The sequence below is a fragment of the Bos mutus genome, chromosome 15, assembly GCF_027580195.1.
Source record: "Bos mutus isolate GX-2022 chromosome 15, NWIPB_WYAK_1.1, whole genome shotgun sequence".
Lineage (NCBI taxonomy): Eukaryota > Metazoa > Chordata > Mammalia > Artiodactyla > Bovidae > Bos > Bos mutus.
Genome location: NC_091631.1, coordinates 50,217,385 through 50,236,280, shown reverse-complemented (window position 1 = coordinate 50,236,280; position 18,896 = coordinate 50,217,385). Strand labels below are relative to the sequence as shown.

General features: G+C 47.7%; 1 protein-coding gene and 1 long non-coding RNA gene across 7 annotated transcripts in view; one reads left to right on the top strand and one right to left on the bottom strand.

Moving 5' to 3' along the window:
* Window positions 1–15,104, top strand: part of LOC138991014 (uncharacterized) — a 33,597-nt gene extending 18,493 nt beyond the window's left edge. Inside the window, exons 2-3 of the long non-coding RNA XR_011467059.1 lie at window positions 4,453–4,529; window positions 14,832–15,104. This is a non-coding gene — a long non-coding RNA (uncharacterized lncRNA). The remainder of the gene's footprint in view (window positions 1–4,452; window positions 4,530–14,831) is intronic.
* The window catches only part of HYOU1 (hypoxia up-regulated 1), a 23,441-nt gene continuing 16,662 nt past the window's right edge, over window positions 12,118–18,896 (bottom strand). For 5 of the 6 annotated variants that reach the window (XM_070384096.1, XM_070384099.1, XM_070384101.1 and 2 more), the window contains 16 exons: window positions 18,669–18,751; window positions 18,444–18,576; window positions 18,096–18,283; window positions 17,717–17,855; window positions 17,133–17,193; window positions 16,916–16,995; window positions 16,222–16,407; window positions 15,900–16,072; window positions 15,730–15,817; window positions 15,485–15,607; window positions 15,220–15,353; window positions 15,054–15,138; window positions 14,183–14,423; window positions 14,043–14,090; window positions 13,717–13,770; window positions 12,118–13,602 (listed from right to left, as the gene is read on the bottom strand). In XM_070384096.1, coding sequence (XP_070240197.1) covers window positions 13,532–13,602; window positions 13,717–13,770; window positions 14,043–14,090; window positions 14,183–14,423; window positions 15,054–15,138; window positions 15,220–15,353; window positions 15,485–15,607; window positions 15,730–15,817; window positions 15,900–16,072; window positions 16,222–16,407; window positions 16,916–16,995; window positions 17,133–17,193; window positions 17,717–17,855; window positions 18,096–18,283; window positions 18,444–18,576; window positions 18,669–18,751 — 1,887 coding nt within the window. In that variant the 3' untranslated portion in view covers window positions 12,118–13,531. The remainder of the gene's footprint in view (window positions 13,603–13,716; window positions 13,771–14,042; window positions 14,091–14,182; window positions 14,424–15,053; window positions 15,139–15,219; window positions 15,354–15,484; window positions 15,608–15,729; window positions 15,818–15,899; window positions 16,073–16,221; window positions 16,408–16,915; window positions 16,996–17,132; window positions 17,194–17,716; window positions 17,856–18,095; window positions 18,284–18,443; window positions 18,577–18,668; window positions 18,752–18,896) is intronic. The other variant, XM_070384097.1, reaches the window with a different exon arrangement.

Below are 18,896 nucleotides of genomic sequence, written 5' to 3'. Positions count from 1 at the left end.
CCATTCTGAAGGAGATCAGCCCTGGGATTTCTTTGAAAGGAGTGATGCTAAAGTTGAAACTCCGTTACTTTGGCCACTTCATGTGAAGAGTTGACTCATTGGAAAAGACTGTGATGCTGGGAGGGATTGGGGGCAGGAGGAGAAGGGGACGACAGAAGATGAGATGGCTAGATGGTATCACCGACTCGATGGATGTGAGTTTGGGTGAACTCCTGGAGTTGGTGATGGACAGGGAGGCCTGGCGTGCTGTGATTCATGGGGTCGCAAAGAGTTGGACACAACTGAGCGACTGAACTGAACTGAACTGAATCCTGATATTTTAGAATGTACATTATGGGAGTGGGTCTGATAGGATCTTTCTATTTTTAAATTCTAATTTTGTTATCCTAAAATGTAAATCGTGGGAGTGGGTCTAGTAAAATTTTTACAACCTTGAGACATTCTTTTGATTTATTGTAATAACTAATTTAAAAAGTGTATAATTCCCTTGCTAAAGACTAGCAGGGGAGCAACCTCTGTTCCCCTTCTGATGTCTATGTCAGAAGCTTTCTCCCTTTTTATACTTTAATAAAACATTGCTACACAAAAGCTCTTGAGTGATCAAGCCTGGTCCTTAGTCCCAAAGCTAAATCTTCTCCAGGAGATCACGAATCTGACATTGTTCACTGTAAGCTATCATCACTTCAAGGAAAACAACTGATTGTGTTTGTGGCCAACAATAAAGTTTGAGCTTGACAACTTCCCACCATCTTAGCATGTTTCTGATAAGGTCGGTGGTGTAGTATCAGAATCATTTTTTGGTATGAAAAAAAGTGTCATGAAATGCGCTAACATTTGAAGATCTGTGTAATTCAGTGAACCAACACTTTCCAAATTACCAATGCATGATATTAAAAAAAAAAATCATGCAGGGGTAAAAAAAAGTCCCTTCAAAGTGCAAAATAGGTCAGTAGGTTTTTAACTGGATAAGGTATGAAAAGTTCCTGAGTTGGTTTCTGATTCCACATTGCAACTAATCTTTAAGAAACTCCCACTTGTCTAATTTAGTGTAGACCTAAAAAAAGAATATTCACAACTGTCTGAAAAGGCTATTATTAAACAACTTCTCCTTTTCCAACTGCATATCTGCATGAGGCTGAAGGTTCTTCCTATATTTCAACCAAAATAGCAGGAGTGGCAGCTGAATGCTGAAGCGGGTGTGAGGATGCAGTGGTCTTGTTTCAAACCACACATCAAAGAGATTCACAAACATGGTGCAATACAACCCTGCTGTTCTCAAAATTCTTTCTTCCTTTTTTTTTTTAGTTTCCCAACTACGAGTTGAACCTCGGGTCCTCAGCAGTGAAAGCACAATTTTCTAACCACTGGTTCACCAGGGAATTCCCTCACAATTCTGAAAATATAATTGTTTTTCATAAGAATATGTTATTTACATTGACCTGTGGTAGTAGGTTTACTAGTGTTATTTTAACATTTATTTAAATTTATATAACATTTATTGTTTAATAATATTTACGTATTATTGACTGTGCTGGGTCGTCACTGGGGCTCATGGGCTTTCTCTGGTTGTGGCTAGCGGGGCCAGCTCTCCAGTTGCGGTGCCTGGTGCCTAGGCTTCTCACTGTGGCGGCTTCTCTTGTGGGGGAGCCCTGGCTCTAGAGCACACCGACTTCAGCATTTGTGGTGCCCGGGCTTAGTTGCCCTGCAACATGTGGGATCCTCCTGGACCAGGAATGGAACCCGTGTCCCCTGCAAGGCGGGTTCCTAATCTCCAGACCACCAGGAAAGCCCTACTGTTATTTAAAATGTATTCATAAGTAAATAGTCATTAAATTGTCTCTGTTTTAATCTTGTAATATGAAAAATACAGAAAGAGATAATCCACATACATAACAGCTTTTTGGAGTCCCTCGATGGGTTTTTACTTTTTATTTGGGGGGCAACTCCCCCTCCTACTCCCCGTGTCCTTGCTAGCACTTTCTCTGACAGCAGTTTAGAAAATGCCTGAACGGAGCACTGGGCACACCTGGACCTCCAGCCCTGCTCTGTGGGACACTGGGGGTGGGTTTCCAATCACTGGGCTTAGCGCTAAATCTTGGCAGGAGCGGGGCAGCTGGCGTGGGTTGGGGCGGCTGCAGAAGGGCAGCCTGGCTGTCCTCTAGTAGAACTCCTGTCTGTGCAGTGCATGGCACTGTCCAACCCCCAGCACTTTGCCCTAGCTCTCTCTGCAGAAGGTAAGGATATCCTGGTATGGCGAGTGCTTTTTTTTTTTGTTCCAGATTTAACTTATTTTAAAATCTCTTTTATTTATTTATTTTTAGTTGAAGGATACTTACAATATTGTGTTGGTTTCTGCTATACATCAACGTGGATCAGCCATAGGTGTACATATGTCTCCTACCTTTTGGGCCTCCCTGGCACCTCCCACCCCACCCCACCCCTCTAGGTTGTCACAGAGCCCAGGTTCCAGTTTCCCGAGTCATACAGCAAATTCCCACTGGCTATCTATTTTACATATGTTACTGTAAAGTCTTTCGACTAAGATCAAGAGTAGTATCTGTTCTTATCAGTTTTTTGGATCATTTCTAAGAAGGCAAAGGAGCGCCATTTCCTCAGTTAACCTTAGTTTTGTGGCTGTGATGTTTCTTGCCTCACCACATTTGGGTTGCTACTATATTTAGAGACAATTTGTTTTAGCTTTGACAGCTGAACTTATCATTATTTTCATAGGAATTTTATTGGCTTGAAAGGATAATTTGTGTTATTTTCTACTTGTCTTTGGCATGTAGAAAGAAATAAAAACCTGATGTTTACATCACATATTTTTACTCAGTCTGTCTCACATGTGAGAGTGAAATACATGCTTAAAAAAATAGAAAAAGAAAAGAAGGTAAAATGGTCCTGAGATCACTGCATTACGATCTTCCCCTACCCTTAAAATTATCTGTTTTCAAGTGACATGATTTTATATAGAGAAAACTCTAAAGACTCCACCAAAAAACCCAAAAAACCTCAAATCTGTTATCTCAATGAATTCTGTAAAGTTGCAGGATACGAAATTAATACTCAAAGCCAGTTTCTATACACTAACAATAATTATCTGGAAAGAGGTTTTATTTTCTTCAAAAAGCTTTATTGTTTCCATTTGGTGGGCTCCAGTGTGGTTAAACGGAGAAGGCAATGGCACCCCACTCCAGTACTCTTGCCTGGGAAATCCCATGGACAGAGGCGCCTGGTGGGCTGCAGTCTATGGGGTCGCTAAGAGTCGGACACGACTGAGTGACTTCCCTTTCACTTTTCACTTTCATGCATTGGAGAAGGAAATGGCAACCCACTCCAGTGTTCTTGCCTGGAGAATCTCAGGGACGGGGGAGCCTGGTGAGCTGCCGTCTATGGGGTCGCACGGGGTCGCACAGAGTCAGACACGACTGAAGCAACTTAGCAGCAGCAGCAGCAGCAGTGTGGTTAAAAACCTGTCTGGAGGTTGCAGGGAGAGGTTCAGGCAGAAGCCCTTATACCAGGGAGATGCAGGGGGGGCCCTCAAAGGCTACTGAGCTTTGGGGGGCTACTCATAGGACCTTTGGAAAGGATTCTCTGCCCATCTCAGCCCAGGGGCTGTCAGCCAGCCTTACTGAGATTAGTCATGTGGTCACCGTCTTCCTGATGACTTTCACCTCTTTCTCTGTTACAGACCAGAGTTCGTGAACTCTTTAATCAGTAGAAATTGATAAAAGGCCAGGAAAAAAATTCAGCAAGGCTTTACTGGGACTACAGCAGGAGGGAGCGAGAACAAGTAACCAGTACCCTTGCTCACTCCCTGCGGTGGGGTCCGGGTTGGGGTGGGGGGGCGGAGGCGGGCAGGATGTATAAGCTGGTCCCTTAAATGGGGGAGGGGAGGGCTTCCCTGGTGGCTCAGTGGTAAAGAATCCGCCTGTCGGTGAAGGAGACATGGGTTCGATCCCTGGTCTGGGACGATCCCACATGCTGCTGAGCAACTAGGCTCATGCACCACAACTATTGAGCCCACGTGCTGCAGCTACTGAAACCCGAGTGCCCTAGAGCTGGTACTCCAAAACAAGAGAAGCCACTGCAGTGAGAACCTGCACACCACAACTAGAGAAAATTCCGAGAAGCGATGAAGATCCAACACAGCCAAAAATAAATAAATAAATAAAATTAAAAGAAAAAATCTGAAACCAGGATCCAATGCATTTGCCATTTGGCCATTAAAAAAAAATATGGGGGAGGGGAGGGATGGGTCCCCTGGGTAGAGGTGGAGGGGTGGCTTGGGTGATCTGCCCAACCCCTTGGTTATGCTATGTGCAGGGCCTGACATCTCAGAAGTGGCAGTTGGATTTTGATCTTTTCGTGTCTTGTTCCTGATTTGCCCAGCTGTGCATGTATGGAGTTGCTTTTAGCCCCTTATAGTTTCCTTGTTTTCTGTTGCTGCAGAGATATATTCAGTTGTCCGGGTATATGTCCCAGTCCTGAGTCCCAGCCTGTCTCACCTCTAGGAAGCTGTCGTCCAGGTATGTGTGGGCAGAACCCAGGGCACGCAAATGCAGAAGAGCCTGGTTCAGGGTCTTCTCCAGGGCCATGGTGGTTTCCATAGCCTCCAGGTCCTGCCTCACCCCTACTGGGCCAGCTTCTCTGAGTCCTGGAAGAGGGTGGAGCAGGTGAACTGGTTTTGGTCTTCTAAAGATGCTTGGAGCCCTCACAGTTCTTGACCAACTGGCAGAAAGAAGCAGCCCACACCCTCCAGAGCCACGTTGTTGCAGTTGAAGTAGAAGCCCAGAGAGGTAAGTGTAGAAGGCCAGAGACTCCCAGACGCTGGTCGACTGTATAGTGGGCTGCAGTTTCCATGTTAGTGGAATAAGTCTGACAAATCTGGGAGCTCATGGTTGATGACAGTAAGGAGCCACCACACAAAACCCTGTTGGCTGGTCCTAGAGGTAGGGGGTGGCCGAGAAGATAGTCCTGGAGGTGGTGACTGGAGAGTAGGTTACAGGATGGTCAGAGGCTGGAAGGAAAGCCACTGCTCTGTTCTGACCAACTACTGTGAAGCAGAGGCAGATCTGCCTGACTGCTGGATGGGCTCCAAAAAAGAAATTAAGGACCTCCCCTAGTGGCTTAGAGGGTAAAGAATCAACTCATGTCTCCTGCATTGGCAGGTGGATTCTTTACCAGGGAAGCCCTAAGATTGTTTTTAAATAAAATAAATCCAAAGAAAATAAAAGGAATCAGCAATAACAGCAGAAATTAATGAAACAAAAAACAAACTATAATACAATGTCTCAAAGCTAGACTCTTTGAAAAACTAAAAACAGAATACTCTGAAGATACTGATCAAGAAAAAATAGAAATAAGTCACTACTTTGCCCTACAAAATTTTCTCTCTTTATACCCCTTTTATAATATGGCTGCTAACATAGAGCAAATTTAAAAAATAATAACACTAATTACACATATTTTAAAAATTCAGATATAGTTCATATAGCACAAAATTCACTGTTTTATTTTTTAATGTGTATTTATTTATTTGGCTGCACCAGCTCTTATTTGCAGCATGTAGGATATAGTTCCCCGACCTTGGACCCACTGCATTAGGGGCACAGAGTCTTAGCCACTGGACCAGCAGGGAAGTCCTGTAATGTCTATTTTTGTTTAATTTTATTTTTACTATTCATTTATTTGGCTACATCTGGTCTTAGTTGTGGCACAGGGGATCTCCTCTGCATTATGTGCAGTCTCTCATGGTCGTACAGGGTCTCTCCAGTTGTGGCACACAGGCTTAGTTTCTCTGCTGGCACGCAGGCTCTTTCTGGATCAGGGATGGAACTCACATCCCCTGCACTGCAAGGCAGATTCTTTGTACTGGACCACCAGGGAAGTCCCCTTTAATGTCTGTTTTAAAGTTTAAATTGGTATTTAATAATAATAATAAATAATAATAAAATAATCCAGCTCTCTTTTGGTTACTATTTGCATGAAATATAATTTTCTGTATTTTCATTTTCAACCTGTTTGTCTCTTTAAAGTGAGTCTTTTGTAAGCATATCATCAATTATTAAGATCCATAGTCATGCTGATTTTTCCATCAGCGCCTTAAGCTGTTCAAAATTGATATCATCCTCTTAACAAAACAAATTCCTTCTTCTTAATTCCTCTGCTTACCATCCCCATGTTGTTTTCACCTGTATTTTTGTTTCAGAATTCTTAGTAACTGGCTAATAATAATGTTTCTTATATGCCAGTAATGTACAGGTTTAATTATTGTAGGTTTTAAAAAAACATTTCTGTATTTATTTATTTGGCTGCACCGGCTCTTAGTTGCAGCACCCAGGATCTCTAGCTGTGGCATGTGGGATCTAGTTTCCTGACCAGGGATCAAAGCCAGGACCCCTGCATTGGAAGGGCAGTCTTAGCCACTGGATCACCAGGGAAGTCATTACATTTACAAGTGGTGGACAAGGGATTGATTTTTAATACATAGAGAATTCTTAAAAATCATTAAGACCAACAACCTAGTGGGAAAATGCACAAATGTTAGAGAACAAATGTCACTAAGAAGAGGAATATAAATGGTTCTTCAATTAGATGCTCAACCTCAATCATGAAATAAAATTGATGCCACTTTTCATCTATCAGGTTGGCAAAATTATAGTATTAATGCGGTGTTTGCCAAATTCAGACTGAAATTGAAGAAAGTGGAGAAAACCACTAGACCATTCAGGTATGACCTAAATCAAATCCCTTATGACTATACAGTGGAAGTGAGAAATAGATTTAAGGGACTAGATCTGAAGACAGAGTGCCTGATGAACTATGAATGGAGGTTCGTGACATTGTACAGGAGACGGGAATCAAGACCATCCCCAAGAAAAAGAAATGCAAAAAAGTAAAATGGCTGTCTGAGGAGGCCTTACAAACAGCTGTGAAAATAAGAGAAGTGAAAAGCAAAGGAGAAAAGGAAAGATATACCCATTTGAATGCAGAATTCCAAAGAACAGCAAGGAGAGATAAGAAAGCCTTCCTCAGAGATCAATGCAAAGAAATAGAGGAAAACAATAGAATGCGAAAGACTAGAGATCTCTTCAAGAAAATTAGAGATACCAAGGGAACATTTCATGCAAAGATGGGCTCGATAAAGGACAGAAATGGTATGGACCTAACAGAAGCAGAAGATAGTAAGAAGAGGTGGCAAGAATACATAGAAGAACTGTACAAAAAAGATCTTCATGACCCAGATAATCATGATGGTGTGATCACTGACCTAGAACCAGACATCCTGGAATGTGAAGTCAAGTGGGCCTTAGAAAGCATCACTACGAACAAATCTAGTGGAGGTGATGGAATTCCAGTTGAGCTATTTCAAATCCTAAAAGATGATGCTGTGAAAGTGCTGCATTCAATATGCCAGTAAATATGGAAAACTCAGCAGTGGCACAGGACTGGAAAAGGTCAGTTTTCATTCCAATCCCAAAGAAAGGCAATGCAAAAGAATGCTCAAACTACAGCACAATTGCACTCATCTCACACGCTAGTAAAGTAATGCTCAAAATTCTCCAAGCCAGGCTTCAGCAATATGTGAACCGTGAACTTCCTGATGTTCAAGCTGGTTTTAGAAAAGGCAGAGGAACCAGAGATCAAATTGCCAACATCTGCTGGATCATCGAAAAAGCAAGAGAGTTCCAGAAAAACATCTATTTCTGCTTTATTGACTATGCCAAAGCCTTTGACTGTGTGGATCACAATAAACTGTGGAAAATTCTTAAAGAGATGGGAATACCAGACCACCTGACCTGCCTCTTGAGAAATGTGTATGCAAGTCAGGAAGCAACAGTTAGAACTGGACATGGAACAACAGACTGGTTCCAAATAGGAAAAGGAGTATGTCAAGGCTGTATATTGTCACCCTGTTTATTTAACTTATATGCAGAGTACATCATGAGAAACGCTGGGCTGGAAGAAACAAGCTGGAATCAAGATTGCTGGGAGAAATATCAATAACCTCAGACATGCAGATGACACCACCCTTATGGCAGAAAGTGAAGAGGAACTACAAAGCCTCTTGAAGAAAGTGAAAGAGGAGAGTGAAAAAGTTGGCTTAAAGCTCAACATTCAGAAAACGAAGATCATGGCATCTGGTCCCATCACTTCATGGGAAATAGATGGGGAAACAGTGGAAACAGTGTCAGACTTTATTTTTCTGGGCTCCAAAATCACTACAGATGGTGACTGCAGCCATGAAATTAAAAGATGCTTACTCCTTGGATGGAAAGTTATGACCAACCTAGATAGCATATTCAAAAGCAGAGACATTACTTTGCCAACAAGGGTCCGTCTAGTCAAGGCTATGGTTTTTCCCGTGGTCATGTATGGATGTGAGAGTTGGACTGTGAAGAAAGCTGAGCACCAAAGAATTGATGCTTTGGAACTGTGATGTTGGTTGGAGAAGACTCTTGAGAGTCTCTTGGACTGCAAGGAGATCCAACCAGTCCATTCTGAAGGAGATCAGCCCTGGGATTTCTTTGGAAGCAATGACGCTAAAGCTGAAACTCCAGTACTTTGGCCACCTCATACGAAGAGTTCACTCATTGGAAAAGACTCTGATGCTGGGAGGGATTGGGGGCAGGAGGAGAAGGGGACAACAGAGGATGAGATGGCTGGATGGCATCACTGACTCGATGGATGTGAGTCTGGGTGAACTCCGGGAGTTGGTGATGGACAGGGAGTCCTGGTGTGCTGCGATTCATGGGGTCGCAAAGAGTCGGACACGACTGAGCGACTGATCTGATCTGATCTGACTCCTTGGAATGAAAGTTATGACCAACCTAGACAGCATATTAAAAAGCAGGGACATTACTTTGCCAACAAAGGTCTGTCTAGTCAAGGCTATGGTTTTTCCAGTAGTCATGTATGGATGTGAGAGTTGGACTGTGAAGAAAGCTAAGCGCTGAAGAGTTGATGCTTTTGAACTGTGGTGTTGGAGAAGACTCTTGAGAGTCCCTTGGACTGCAAGGAAATCCAACCAGTCCATCCTAAAGGAGACCAATCCTCGGTGTTCATTGGAAGGACTGATGTTGAGGCTGAAACTGCAATACTTTGGCCACCTGATGGGAAGAGCTGACTCATTGGAAAAGACCCTGATGCTGGGAAAGATTGAGGGCAGGAGGAGAAGGGGACGACAGAGGATAAGATGGTTGGATGGCATCATCGACTCGATGGACATGGGTTTGGGTGGACTCCAGGAGTTGGTTATGGACAGGGAGGCCTGGCGTGCTGTGGTTCATAGAGTCACAAAAAGCCGGACACGACTGAGCAACTGAACTGAACTGAACTGAATGCGGTATTGGTTTTAGAAATCATTCAAGCTTGGGTCTGATCTTCCTTTAAAAAGGTAAGAAATACCCAACCCAAAAGATTTGTCTCAGGAATCGCCAGGAGCCCAGTTCCAAGAACCCATTTTCTTAATCAGTGAACAGTGCTGCTTCCCACACACATTAGAAAAGAATTGAAAGCAAATACTATGAGAATCTACATCAGGGCTGTCAATGTCAGCACTATTGACATTTGCCTGCATGTGCGCTCAGTCACTCAGACATGTCTCACTTTTTGCGAACCCATGGACTATAGCCCACTAGGCTCCTCTGTCCATGGGATTCTCCAGGCAAGAATACTGGAGTGGATTGCCATCTTCTCCTCCAGGGGATCTTCCCAATCCAGGGATTGAACCTGCGTCTTCTGCATTGGCAAGCTGATTCTTTACCACTGAGCTACCTGGGAAGCCCCTATTGACTTTTAGAGCTGGGTAATTCTTTCTTTTCTGTTTAGTTATTTGGCTGCATCTGGTCTTAGTTTCAGCACTTGGGGGTCTTTCCACAAAGGGCACAGACTCTGTACCTGCGGTGTACAGGCTTAGTTGCTCTGAGGTCTGTGAGATTTTAGTTCCCTGACCAGGGATGTGTTCCCTGCATTGCACGGTGGATTCTTTACCACTGGACCACCAGAGAATTCCCCAGGGCTGATAATTCTTTGTACCGGGGGCCTGTTCTGTGCATTGCAGGATGTTTTAGCAGCATCCTTGACATCTTTTCATTAGAAATCCTCGCTCCTCTCCCCAGTTACAACAGCCCAAAGTACCTTCAGACATTACCAACTGCCCCCTGGCAAAACTCCTGATAATTTCCTTAAATATTCCTGCCTTTTAATGTAACCTAAGAGATCATGAATACAACCTTATGTCTGAATCCTGTTGTCTATAATCCTGAAAAGCAGAAACACTCTAGGTATGCAATAATAGAGGAAAAGATTACATAGACCATAGTATATCTAGTCAGTGGACTGCAAAGTTGTTATTGATGCCCACCTGATGATGGAAACTAGAGGAAAAAAATCAACCCTGTAGAAAAATGGCTATTTAAAAACTGAGAACTGGACTTGCCTGGTGGCACAGAGGATAAGAATCCACCTGGCAACGAGAGGGACACGTTTCATCCCTGGTCCAAGATTTCACATGCCGCAGAGCAACTAAGCCTGTTTGCGACAACTACTGAGCCCACGTACAGCGACTACTGAAACCCATGTACAAGAGCCTGTGCTCCACGAGAGAAGCCGCCGCAAGGGGAAGCGTGCGCACTGCAGCAGAGTAGGCCCTGCTTGCTACAGCGCCACAAAGTCCACACAGCAACCAAAACCCAGTGCAGCCAAAAATAAGTAAATAAAAGTATTAAAAAAAAAGAATATATTAAAAATTTCTAATAACATGGTTATGATGTTAACTTTAAATATATACATAATTACATACTCAAATGAATAGAAAACTTAAAACCTGAACATAGATGTTTAAAGCAGCTTTATTCATAATTGCCACAATTTGAAAAAGCAACCCAGATGTCCGTTAGTAGGTGAATGGTTAAATTATGATACATCTGGACAATGCAATACTAGTCAGTGCTAAAAAGACACTATTGAGCCACAAAAAGACAATGAGGAACCTTAAATGCATATTACTAAGTGAAAGGAACCGACCTGAAAACAGCACTGCATACTGCAGGACTCCCAGCTACGTGACATTTTGGAAAGGGCAAAACTATGGAAACAGTAAAAAGGTCTGTGGTTGCCAGGAGTTATAAAGGGGAGGGAGGGATGAATCTGCAGGGCAGAGGATTTTTAGGACGGTGAGTACTCTGTATGCTACATGATAGATCACAGATCGTAATAGTTACAACAGTTCATAGATTGTAACAAACCACCTGCTCCGGTGTGGGATGTTGATACTGGGGTTGGCTGTGCATGTATGGGGCCAGAGGGTATATGGGAACTCTGTGTACTTTCTGCTTAATTTTGCTGTGAACCTAACCGCCCTTACAAAGTCTGTTGGGGAAAAAAAAGCAGCTTCAGGCTCAAAACTTGTCTGACTTGTTCAAGTGTTATAGAAAAACACAAGCTTCATGGTCATTTCTTATTCAACTGCTTAGACACGTAAATAATTTACTACAGTGACTTTCCTTTGGTGAAACATGGCTTCATCACAAGCAATGAACCACCAAATGAACTGTTCTACATATGATGAAACAGTAGCAACACGTTCCTGTGTCAGGATAACAGAAGGGTTAGCATTACATTCAAACTTAGCTGAGCCTCTCAATACCTCTGATTCCTTGGACCTCTCAACCTCTTTGCTGCTATTTATTTGTAAAATGAGACTGTTACCTTAAAAATGATTATTATCTAAAAATACCTCAAATATTATCTAAAAATACCTGGTCCAAATGATGTCAGAGGAAAAATAAAACAATTTTGTTTTCATGAAGAAAAATTACATGCGTGAATCTCAACTAAGTTCAAAATGTTACCGATGTTTTGGTGGTAGTATTATAGGTAATTTTGTTATTCAAGTTTTACCTTCTAAATTTGCCATAATAAACATGCATTATTTATATTCAAGGAATAAACATACTTTCTTTTGGCCATCCCATGTGGCATGTGGAACTTGCCCAACTAGACACTGAACCTGTGCCCCCTGCGCGGGAAGCACAGAATCTTAACCACTGGACTATCAGGGAAGTCCTAGAAATAAACACATTAAAAAAAAAAAAATCACAGCACAAAAACTATAGAAAAGAATATTTTATTGAAACAGTTTCTCAATTAACAATGGAGCAAAGTACAATTTGACTCAAATCTGTCCAACCAGCCTCAACTGCTAGTGAAACAATTCAAACATATAGGACAGGATAGGAACCTTAGGGCACATTTCTGCCAATGTGGCAAAAAAAAAAAAAAGAAAAAGAAAAGACAAGAGACAGATACAACCAGGCTCCCCTATGCCCTGGGAGTGGGGGTGGCAGCCCTGGCTCCTGCTACAGATAGGACCCTGGGGGGTGGGCTGCCCGACATCCACGTCGTGGGTCAAGGGCCCCCATCACAGCAGAGCAATGCACTACAGAAAGGCCAGCCTGTACCCTCTTCCTTTGCCCACAAGGCCTGCCTCCAAGACAGCAAGATGGCAGTTCTACATTCATGCCAGTCTCTCCTGCCCCCAGGGTCTTGGGACAAGGGGCTCACAGTAGAAAGCACATTTTGGTCAGCCCAGGGGGCCAGGGAGTGAGGGAAAGGCTCTGTCTGAGAGGGCAGAACAACAGGGAGAGAAGGGGGGCAGAAGTCCAAGGGCCATGGAGTACCAGGCAACTGGGAAGATGCAGATTTCAACAGCTGCTTGCAGAATGCTGGCACCCTGCGCCAGCTACTCACACGCCTTTCCTGGCCCAGAGTCCACAGGTGGGGAGCTACAGTGCTCTCACACATCTCACTCCCTCGAGAGGCAGCTGGATTCTCTTCACTTTCTCCCTGCCTACTCTGGCCACTGGGGTTGTACGTGTGGGTGGGGGTCGATCTCGAGTGACTTAGGCAGTCCAAATGGATGGGGTCTGGCCAAGAGGCAGAGGACTGTCCAACTTGCAAGAGAAAGGCAAGGAGACTCACAGTGGGGAGGCATGAGAATGGGGATTTTTAGGGGAAAAAACCTTGGAGGAGGCAAAAGTACAGACAGGAGCTCAGAAACCAAACCTGGAAAGCAAGGTTCTGCATACACTGGCCTGTGTGGCATAGATCTCATGGTGGAAAAGGGAGGGAAGGACAACCAGAAGAGCCTGGAGACCCTCTAACAACCCAGGACACCCTTCCCACTACCAGGCCTGTCAGCCAACCACTGATGGCCGCACTCTCACCTACCCACAGGCGAAGAATGAAGACAGAATAGTGATTTTTCCCAAACTAGGACCTGGATGGTAGGGAATCAGCAGGTGGGGTTGGGGAACAAAACGATTTCAGTTTGAACCACAGAACTATTCCAGAAGGAACCAGTAAACCGTCCCTTCCTTCCCCTTCTCCGCACCTCCAGTCGCAGGTGAGAGAAGAGGAACTGAAGCCTCTGGGGAGGCGGGGAACCAACCCTCCCCCAGTCCTTGGTGCTTAATAAATAGAGGTGGTGAGAGAAGGGGGCAGGGACGAGTGGGGAACTGGGAGGTTATAGTTCATCATTCTTCAAAGTTCGCTTCTGTCCTGTCGGCTGTTCGGGATGTTCCTTCTGTTCGGATTCTGGGAGGAATTGGGGGAAAGAGAGAACAGGATGGAGGAAGGTGAGACAGAGGGAACAGGCCCAGCTCAGGGAAGGCACTGCCCTCCAGCACAGCCCGCCACCTCCACCCTCACCTGCTGCGGGACCCCCTAATTCCAGAGGCTCAGAGTCTGCTGCTTCAGGTCCTGCTTTGTGGAAAGAACAGGTTAGTGTCTGCAAGAAGGAGGAAGGGGCTAACGCAGGGGTTAGCAAACTTTTCCCAATAAGAGCCAGACAGTAAATGTCAGTATTTTAGGATCTATGGGCCACACTTGGTCTATTCTGTTTTTGGAAATAACATCTACAAGATGTAAAGGCCATTCAAAGCTCCAGGGCTGTCCAGAGAGAGGCTGTCCTGCTAGTCTGCTGACCCCTCGGGGCTAAGTGATGTCCATGTTCCCCATCCGCTTCCCCAGCTCACCAGTCTCTTTCTCAGGTTCTGGGATGGGCTTCGTGTCTTCAGTCTGGCCTGGAGGGAAACCAGGAGGAAAAGGTAGTCCCCGGAGGGAAGGGAAAGCTTCCTCCTGCCCAGTGATGCCTGAACCAGTCCCCTGGCCTCACCTGGTGGAGGGATGACCTTCTCACTCTGGTCACTGGTGCTGGCATTGAGGGGAGCCTCTGCCCGGGTCCCATTCTTGTCCCGGGGCCGGGGCCGGGGCTTGGCGAACTTGGCCTTATTGAGCAGATACTGCACCTCGCGGTCCAGGGCCGCCATCTTGGCCTCGATGTCTTTCGAGAGCAACACGGGCTTCTCTGTGGTGGGAAGCTTGGCCTGCTCGGCCACGGTTGTGTTCTTCCAGGCCTGTGGGCGAGGTCAGGACAGGCTTGGAGCCAGCAGATGCCTCTGTCCCAGATGAAACACACCCCAACCAACCTCTGGCTCTTCCCCTCAGACCTCAAATCACTGCCCGTCACTGTCAGCCCCCGAAGCAAACAGATACCTCAGGATGGCATTTGAGGCTCTCCACAAGGGAGTGCCAAACTGCCTATTTCTGGTTTCCATCCTATTTCTATGGACTAACCACAGTTGAACCTCTTATTTTTCTCCTTATTTCAACCGCTTTGGTGCTCTGGTTCAAAAAACAGCCCCCACATCCAGAACAGCTTCTGCATCTCATGACAGGTCATTCTGAGCTCCCCAAACCCTGCCCCAATTTCTGCATGCAGTTCAAGCCCCAGCTCCTCAGAGCAGCTCTCTCTGATCCCGCAGGGATGGGCTCCACTACCCCTCTAATCGACGACTCATGCCTATGACCCTGGTCTGGGACTGATCAGACGTGATCCCAAATGCAGCCATCTTTTGCCTTTCCAATGAGCTGCCAAGCCAGGAGGCAATGACTGCTGAGTCTCCATTTCTCCGCATCTCCCCTGCTGCCAAGGATGGCCCACCTTGCCAGGTAAGTCTCCAATTAAGTATTTATATGGGGATTACCCAGGTCTCATTGATGATTTTCTCTAACGTTGTCATCTCCACTTCAGTGAAGATCTGGTCCATCTCTGGGATGAGCCGGGCCCCCCTGCAGTCAGAGAGGAGACCGTCAGCCCAGGAAGGACAGGGGTGGGACTGAGTGGGGAAGAAGAGCAGAGGGGCTGCTCACTTGAGGAACATGCTGGAATGATTGAGGAGATTATCCAGGGCAGACAGCCGTTCGGGCCACTTCTTGCGCTCTTCCACCCGAAAAAACAGCCCGTGGCACAGCTTCCGTAGTTCAGCCAACTTCTCCTTCAACATCTGACGGACGTGGGGGTGGGAGAGGGCAGAGGGGTTAGGGGACGACAGCCTTGCATCCTTCTTTATGACCTCACACCCCAGCTCTCTTTCCTTTCCCCATCCTGCCCACCACATCCTGGGAGCCCTCTCACCGCTGTGGTGGCCCCAAAGCCCTCATCCTCCAGCCAAGTGGACGTGGCACTGAGCTTCCCAGAGATGTCCTCACGCTGCTCCTCAGTCGACACTTCCTGGTACTCGGGCTGGTACAGCTTGTCCTGGGGAGGTGCACCAGAGCGCGAGTGCGCAGCAGGCCCTCGGGGCAAGGCTCTTGGGGCAGGACCCTCCTCCCCGACCCCGTCCCTTGTCCTGAGGCAGGCCTGTGTCCCAGCCCACCAACCTGGGTCTCAAAGATGAAGGCTTCCAAGCTGTTGGCTGCTTTCTCCCGTTCCTGCTTCTGCAGGTCCCGGAGTGTCAGGTCCTGGAGTCTGTGGCCGAGGGGCAGCAGGAGTGAGGGGTGCTGCTCCATAGCCTGCGCCCACCCTCCGCACGCTTGCAGCCTTTACTCACTTCTGGGCCGAGCGGGCCAGCTGGTCCTCGGGCAAGTCAGGCAGGTCCAGGACGACCAGCTCCACTCCGATCTCCTCCACCATCCTCTGCTTCCGGGCTGGTTTCTGCTTCTTTTCTTCCTCCGGGGCTGGAGGGGCACCCTCAGACCCCGCCTCTCCCTTCTCGCTTGGCTTCTGTGGGGAAGAGACGAGGGTGTGAGGGAAAGCATGATCAGCCCTCCTGTCCTCCACAGGTGGGGATGGCTCTGGGGACAGGAAGCACGGCAGGTGCCTGTCCCGTCAGCCTCGGGGTCCAGGCCGACTTCACTCTGCCGAGAGCTCACCTGGGCCTCGGGCTTGTCCCCGCCGTCTTTCTCTGCAGCCTTTTCTCCTTCAGGGGCTGCAGCCCCCTTAGCCTCAGGGGGTGGGGGCGAAGAGGTGTCCTCCGCTGGGGCCTCAGCTTCCTCCTTGAGCTCTGCTTGCTCTCCAGGCTCGTCCTTGCTCCCCTCAGCAGGCCCTTCCTCCTCCTCCTGGAAACAAACAGACACACCCTCTGAGGAGTCACCAGCAGGGCCCATGGATCAGGACTGGCTCTGCTTTGAAGGGCTCACTGCCTATGACATAGCTTGAGGGAGACAGAGGACCACTGTGTGGAAATGGGCAATGGGCGTCTGGACTGAGGCAGTCTAGCTGGACAAAGGAAAAGTGTCTGGAGGTGACGGTGAGCCTTGGGATGGCTTAGAGTCCAAAGAAGGGTTTGGTGAACCCAGCTCGGGCTAAGGGGAAAGAAAGAAAGATTCAGTCGTGTCCAACTCTTTGCGACCCCATGGACTGTAGAAACCAGGCTCCTCTGTCCATGTAATTCTTCAGGCAAGAATACTAGAGTGGGTTGCCATTCCCTTCTCCACAGGCTAAGAGGAGGCGGGGCCTATCATATCCTGAGAAGCTGGGATCAACACCCCAACCCCCAGTCTCTGCTGCTGCCGCCTGGTCCCATGCACCGTCCTCCACGCTCCCCTGGCTCCACCCTGGCCTTACCTGGACTGTGTCAGTACCATTTTCTTTAGTATCTGGTGTGCTGCCACCTCCAAACAGGCTGGAGATGGTGTTGCCAAGTTCTAGAAAGAGGAAAACCCAAAGACTTAAAGAGCGCCACAGAAGTGACTCCACCCCCAACCCTAAGGGGAAGGCCTGCCCACCTCCCTGGAAGGCACACAAGGACACTCTCTCACACACGTGCACACACTCATCTTACTGGTCAGAGTAGATTCCTCTTCTGGGCTGTCCTCCACCAGCGTCTCAAACACAGACTCCACCTGACAACATGGATCCGAGGTGAAGACAAGCACATGCTAACCCACCTTTTCTCCACAAACATCCTGCCTGGCGGGTCACTGTTTAGGCACAATCATGTGACTTCCAGCTGTGCTAGCCTGTCCTCTCCCCTGCCTCCTCCAAGGGCTTCTGGATGGAGTCTCCTCCACCCCTGGTTGATTACAAGCCCTTTGAGAGGGGACTGGAGCTTCCCCCTCCTCACCCTCACACTCCTCCACTCAACAGAATGGGCCATGGTTGTCCACAGTATGTTCTAAAAGATACAAATCCCATGAACTGTTGTTAATAAGCAGGTTTCTCAGCCATCCTAGACCCTGAAAATTACAACGTCAGTGAGCATTCACAGGCTCTGAGATGGCCCACACCAGATCCCTTGTTTAGCTCAAGATTTATCCAACTCCCAGACCCACTTTATTGACCATGTTTGAACACTACAAGGAACCGCTGTTGAAGAGGCTGGTGGTGCCTGGGCCCCGCCTGGCACAGGGGGGCTCCTGCTCTCACCCTGTCCAGGCTGAGCACACCACTCTCGTCCAGGTTGAAGTGAGCCTTGATGCCCTTGGACTCATAGTCGGGATACTTCTTGAAGCTCTCTCCCACACCTTTTAGCTTCACTGTGGTCAGATTCTGGGAGCCAAATACCCTGGGTGGGGAGGAGAAACCCATTCAGGGGAGCCTGCAAGCCTGCCTCCAAGCTCTAGTCTACACAGCCTCTGGGTATGAGACATGGGGCCCTCCCCGAGGACACCCTCAAGATGGAAGCACCTCCCAGAGGAGAAGCTCAGCCCAAACCCAAGCCCAAGCCCACAGGCTGCTTCCCCTGTGTCACCCGCAGACCCCATCCCTCCCTCCCTGGAGTCCCCATCTGGCCCCACCCCCTCACCGAAGATCCTCAGGCCCCAGAAAGCCCAGGTCACCATAGTTGATGTGGAAGTTGAAGTCATGGCTGTAGCGATTAAAGGTGATGACTTTGCGTTGAGGGTAGGGTCCCATGCGGGAGAAGAGGACGCGCTTATTGTGCTTCAGGCTGCGGACCCCAGTCTCCTCCTCCACCTCCCTCGTGAACTCCACCTACATGGCAGGAGAAGGGAGGCCCGGTGGAGAAGCACAGTAGGGTCTGGGGTGGGGAATGCCGATGGCAGGAAGACAGAGGGATAGGCTTGAGCAGACAGTGGAGATGACCCTGGGAGAGGTATGGGGAGCCTTCCACCCAGCACACAGGCTTACTCACCAGGATGGGGTAGATCACTGCATCCCGGACGACGAAAGGCTTCACCTTGAAGGCTTTGCTGAGCGCGGCCGCCTGGTACACAGCCCCCATAGCGGCGGCTTCGTCGGCATTGATGTTCTTCCCCAGCTCCTCCCTGTGAACATCCCAAGGCTCAGGACCATCCATCTGCAGCCTGGCCTGGCCCCCCTCCCCTCAGCCCTCCTGCTGCTCAGGCCCCACACTCACTTGCCCACAGCCTTCAGCAGCACCTCCTGCACTTTGGGGACACGAGTGGCCCCACCCACCAGGATCACCTGCTCAATCTCATCCTGTAGGGGGAGAAAGCGGGGGATGGGTCGGCTCCGAGGTCACCCTCCTCCTCAGCACAGACTCTTCTCTGACTTCTTCCCTCCTCCCTGCCACCTCTTCACTTTCCATCCCGTCTGCCTCTCCGCCACACCCACCCCGATGACC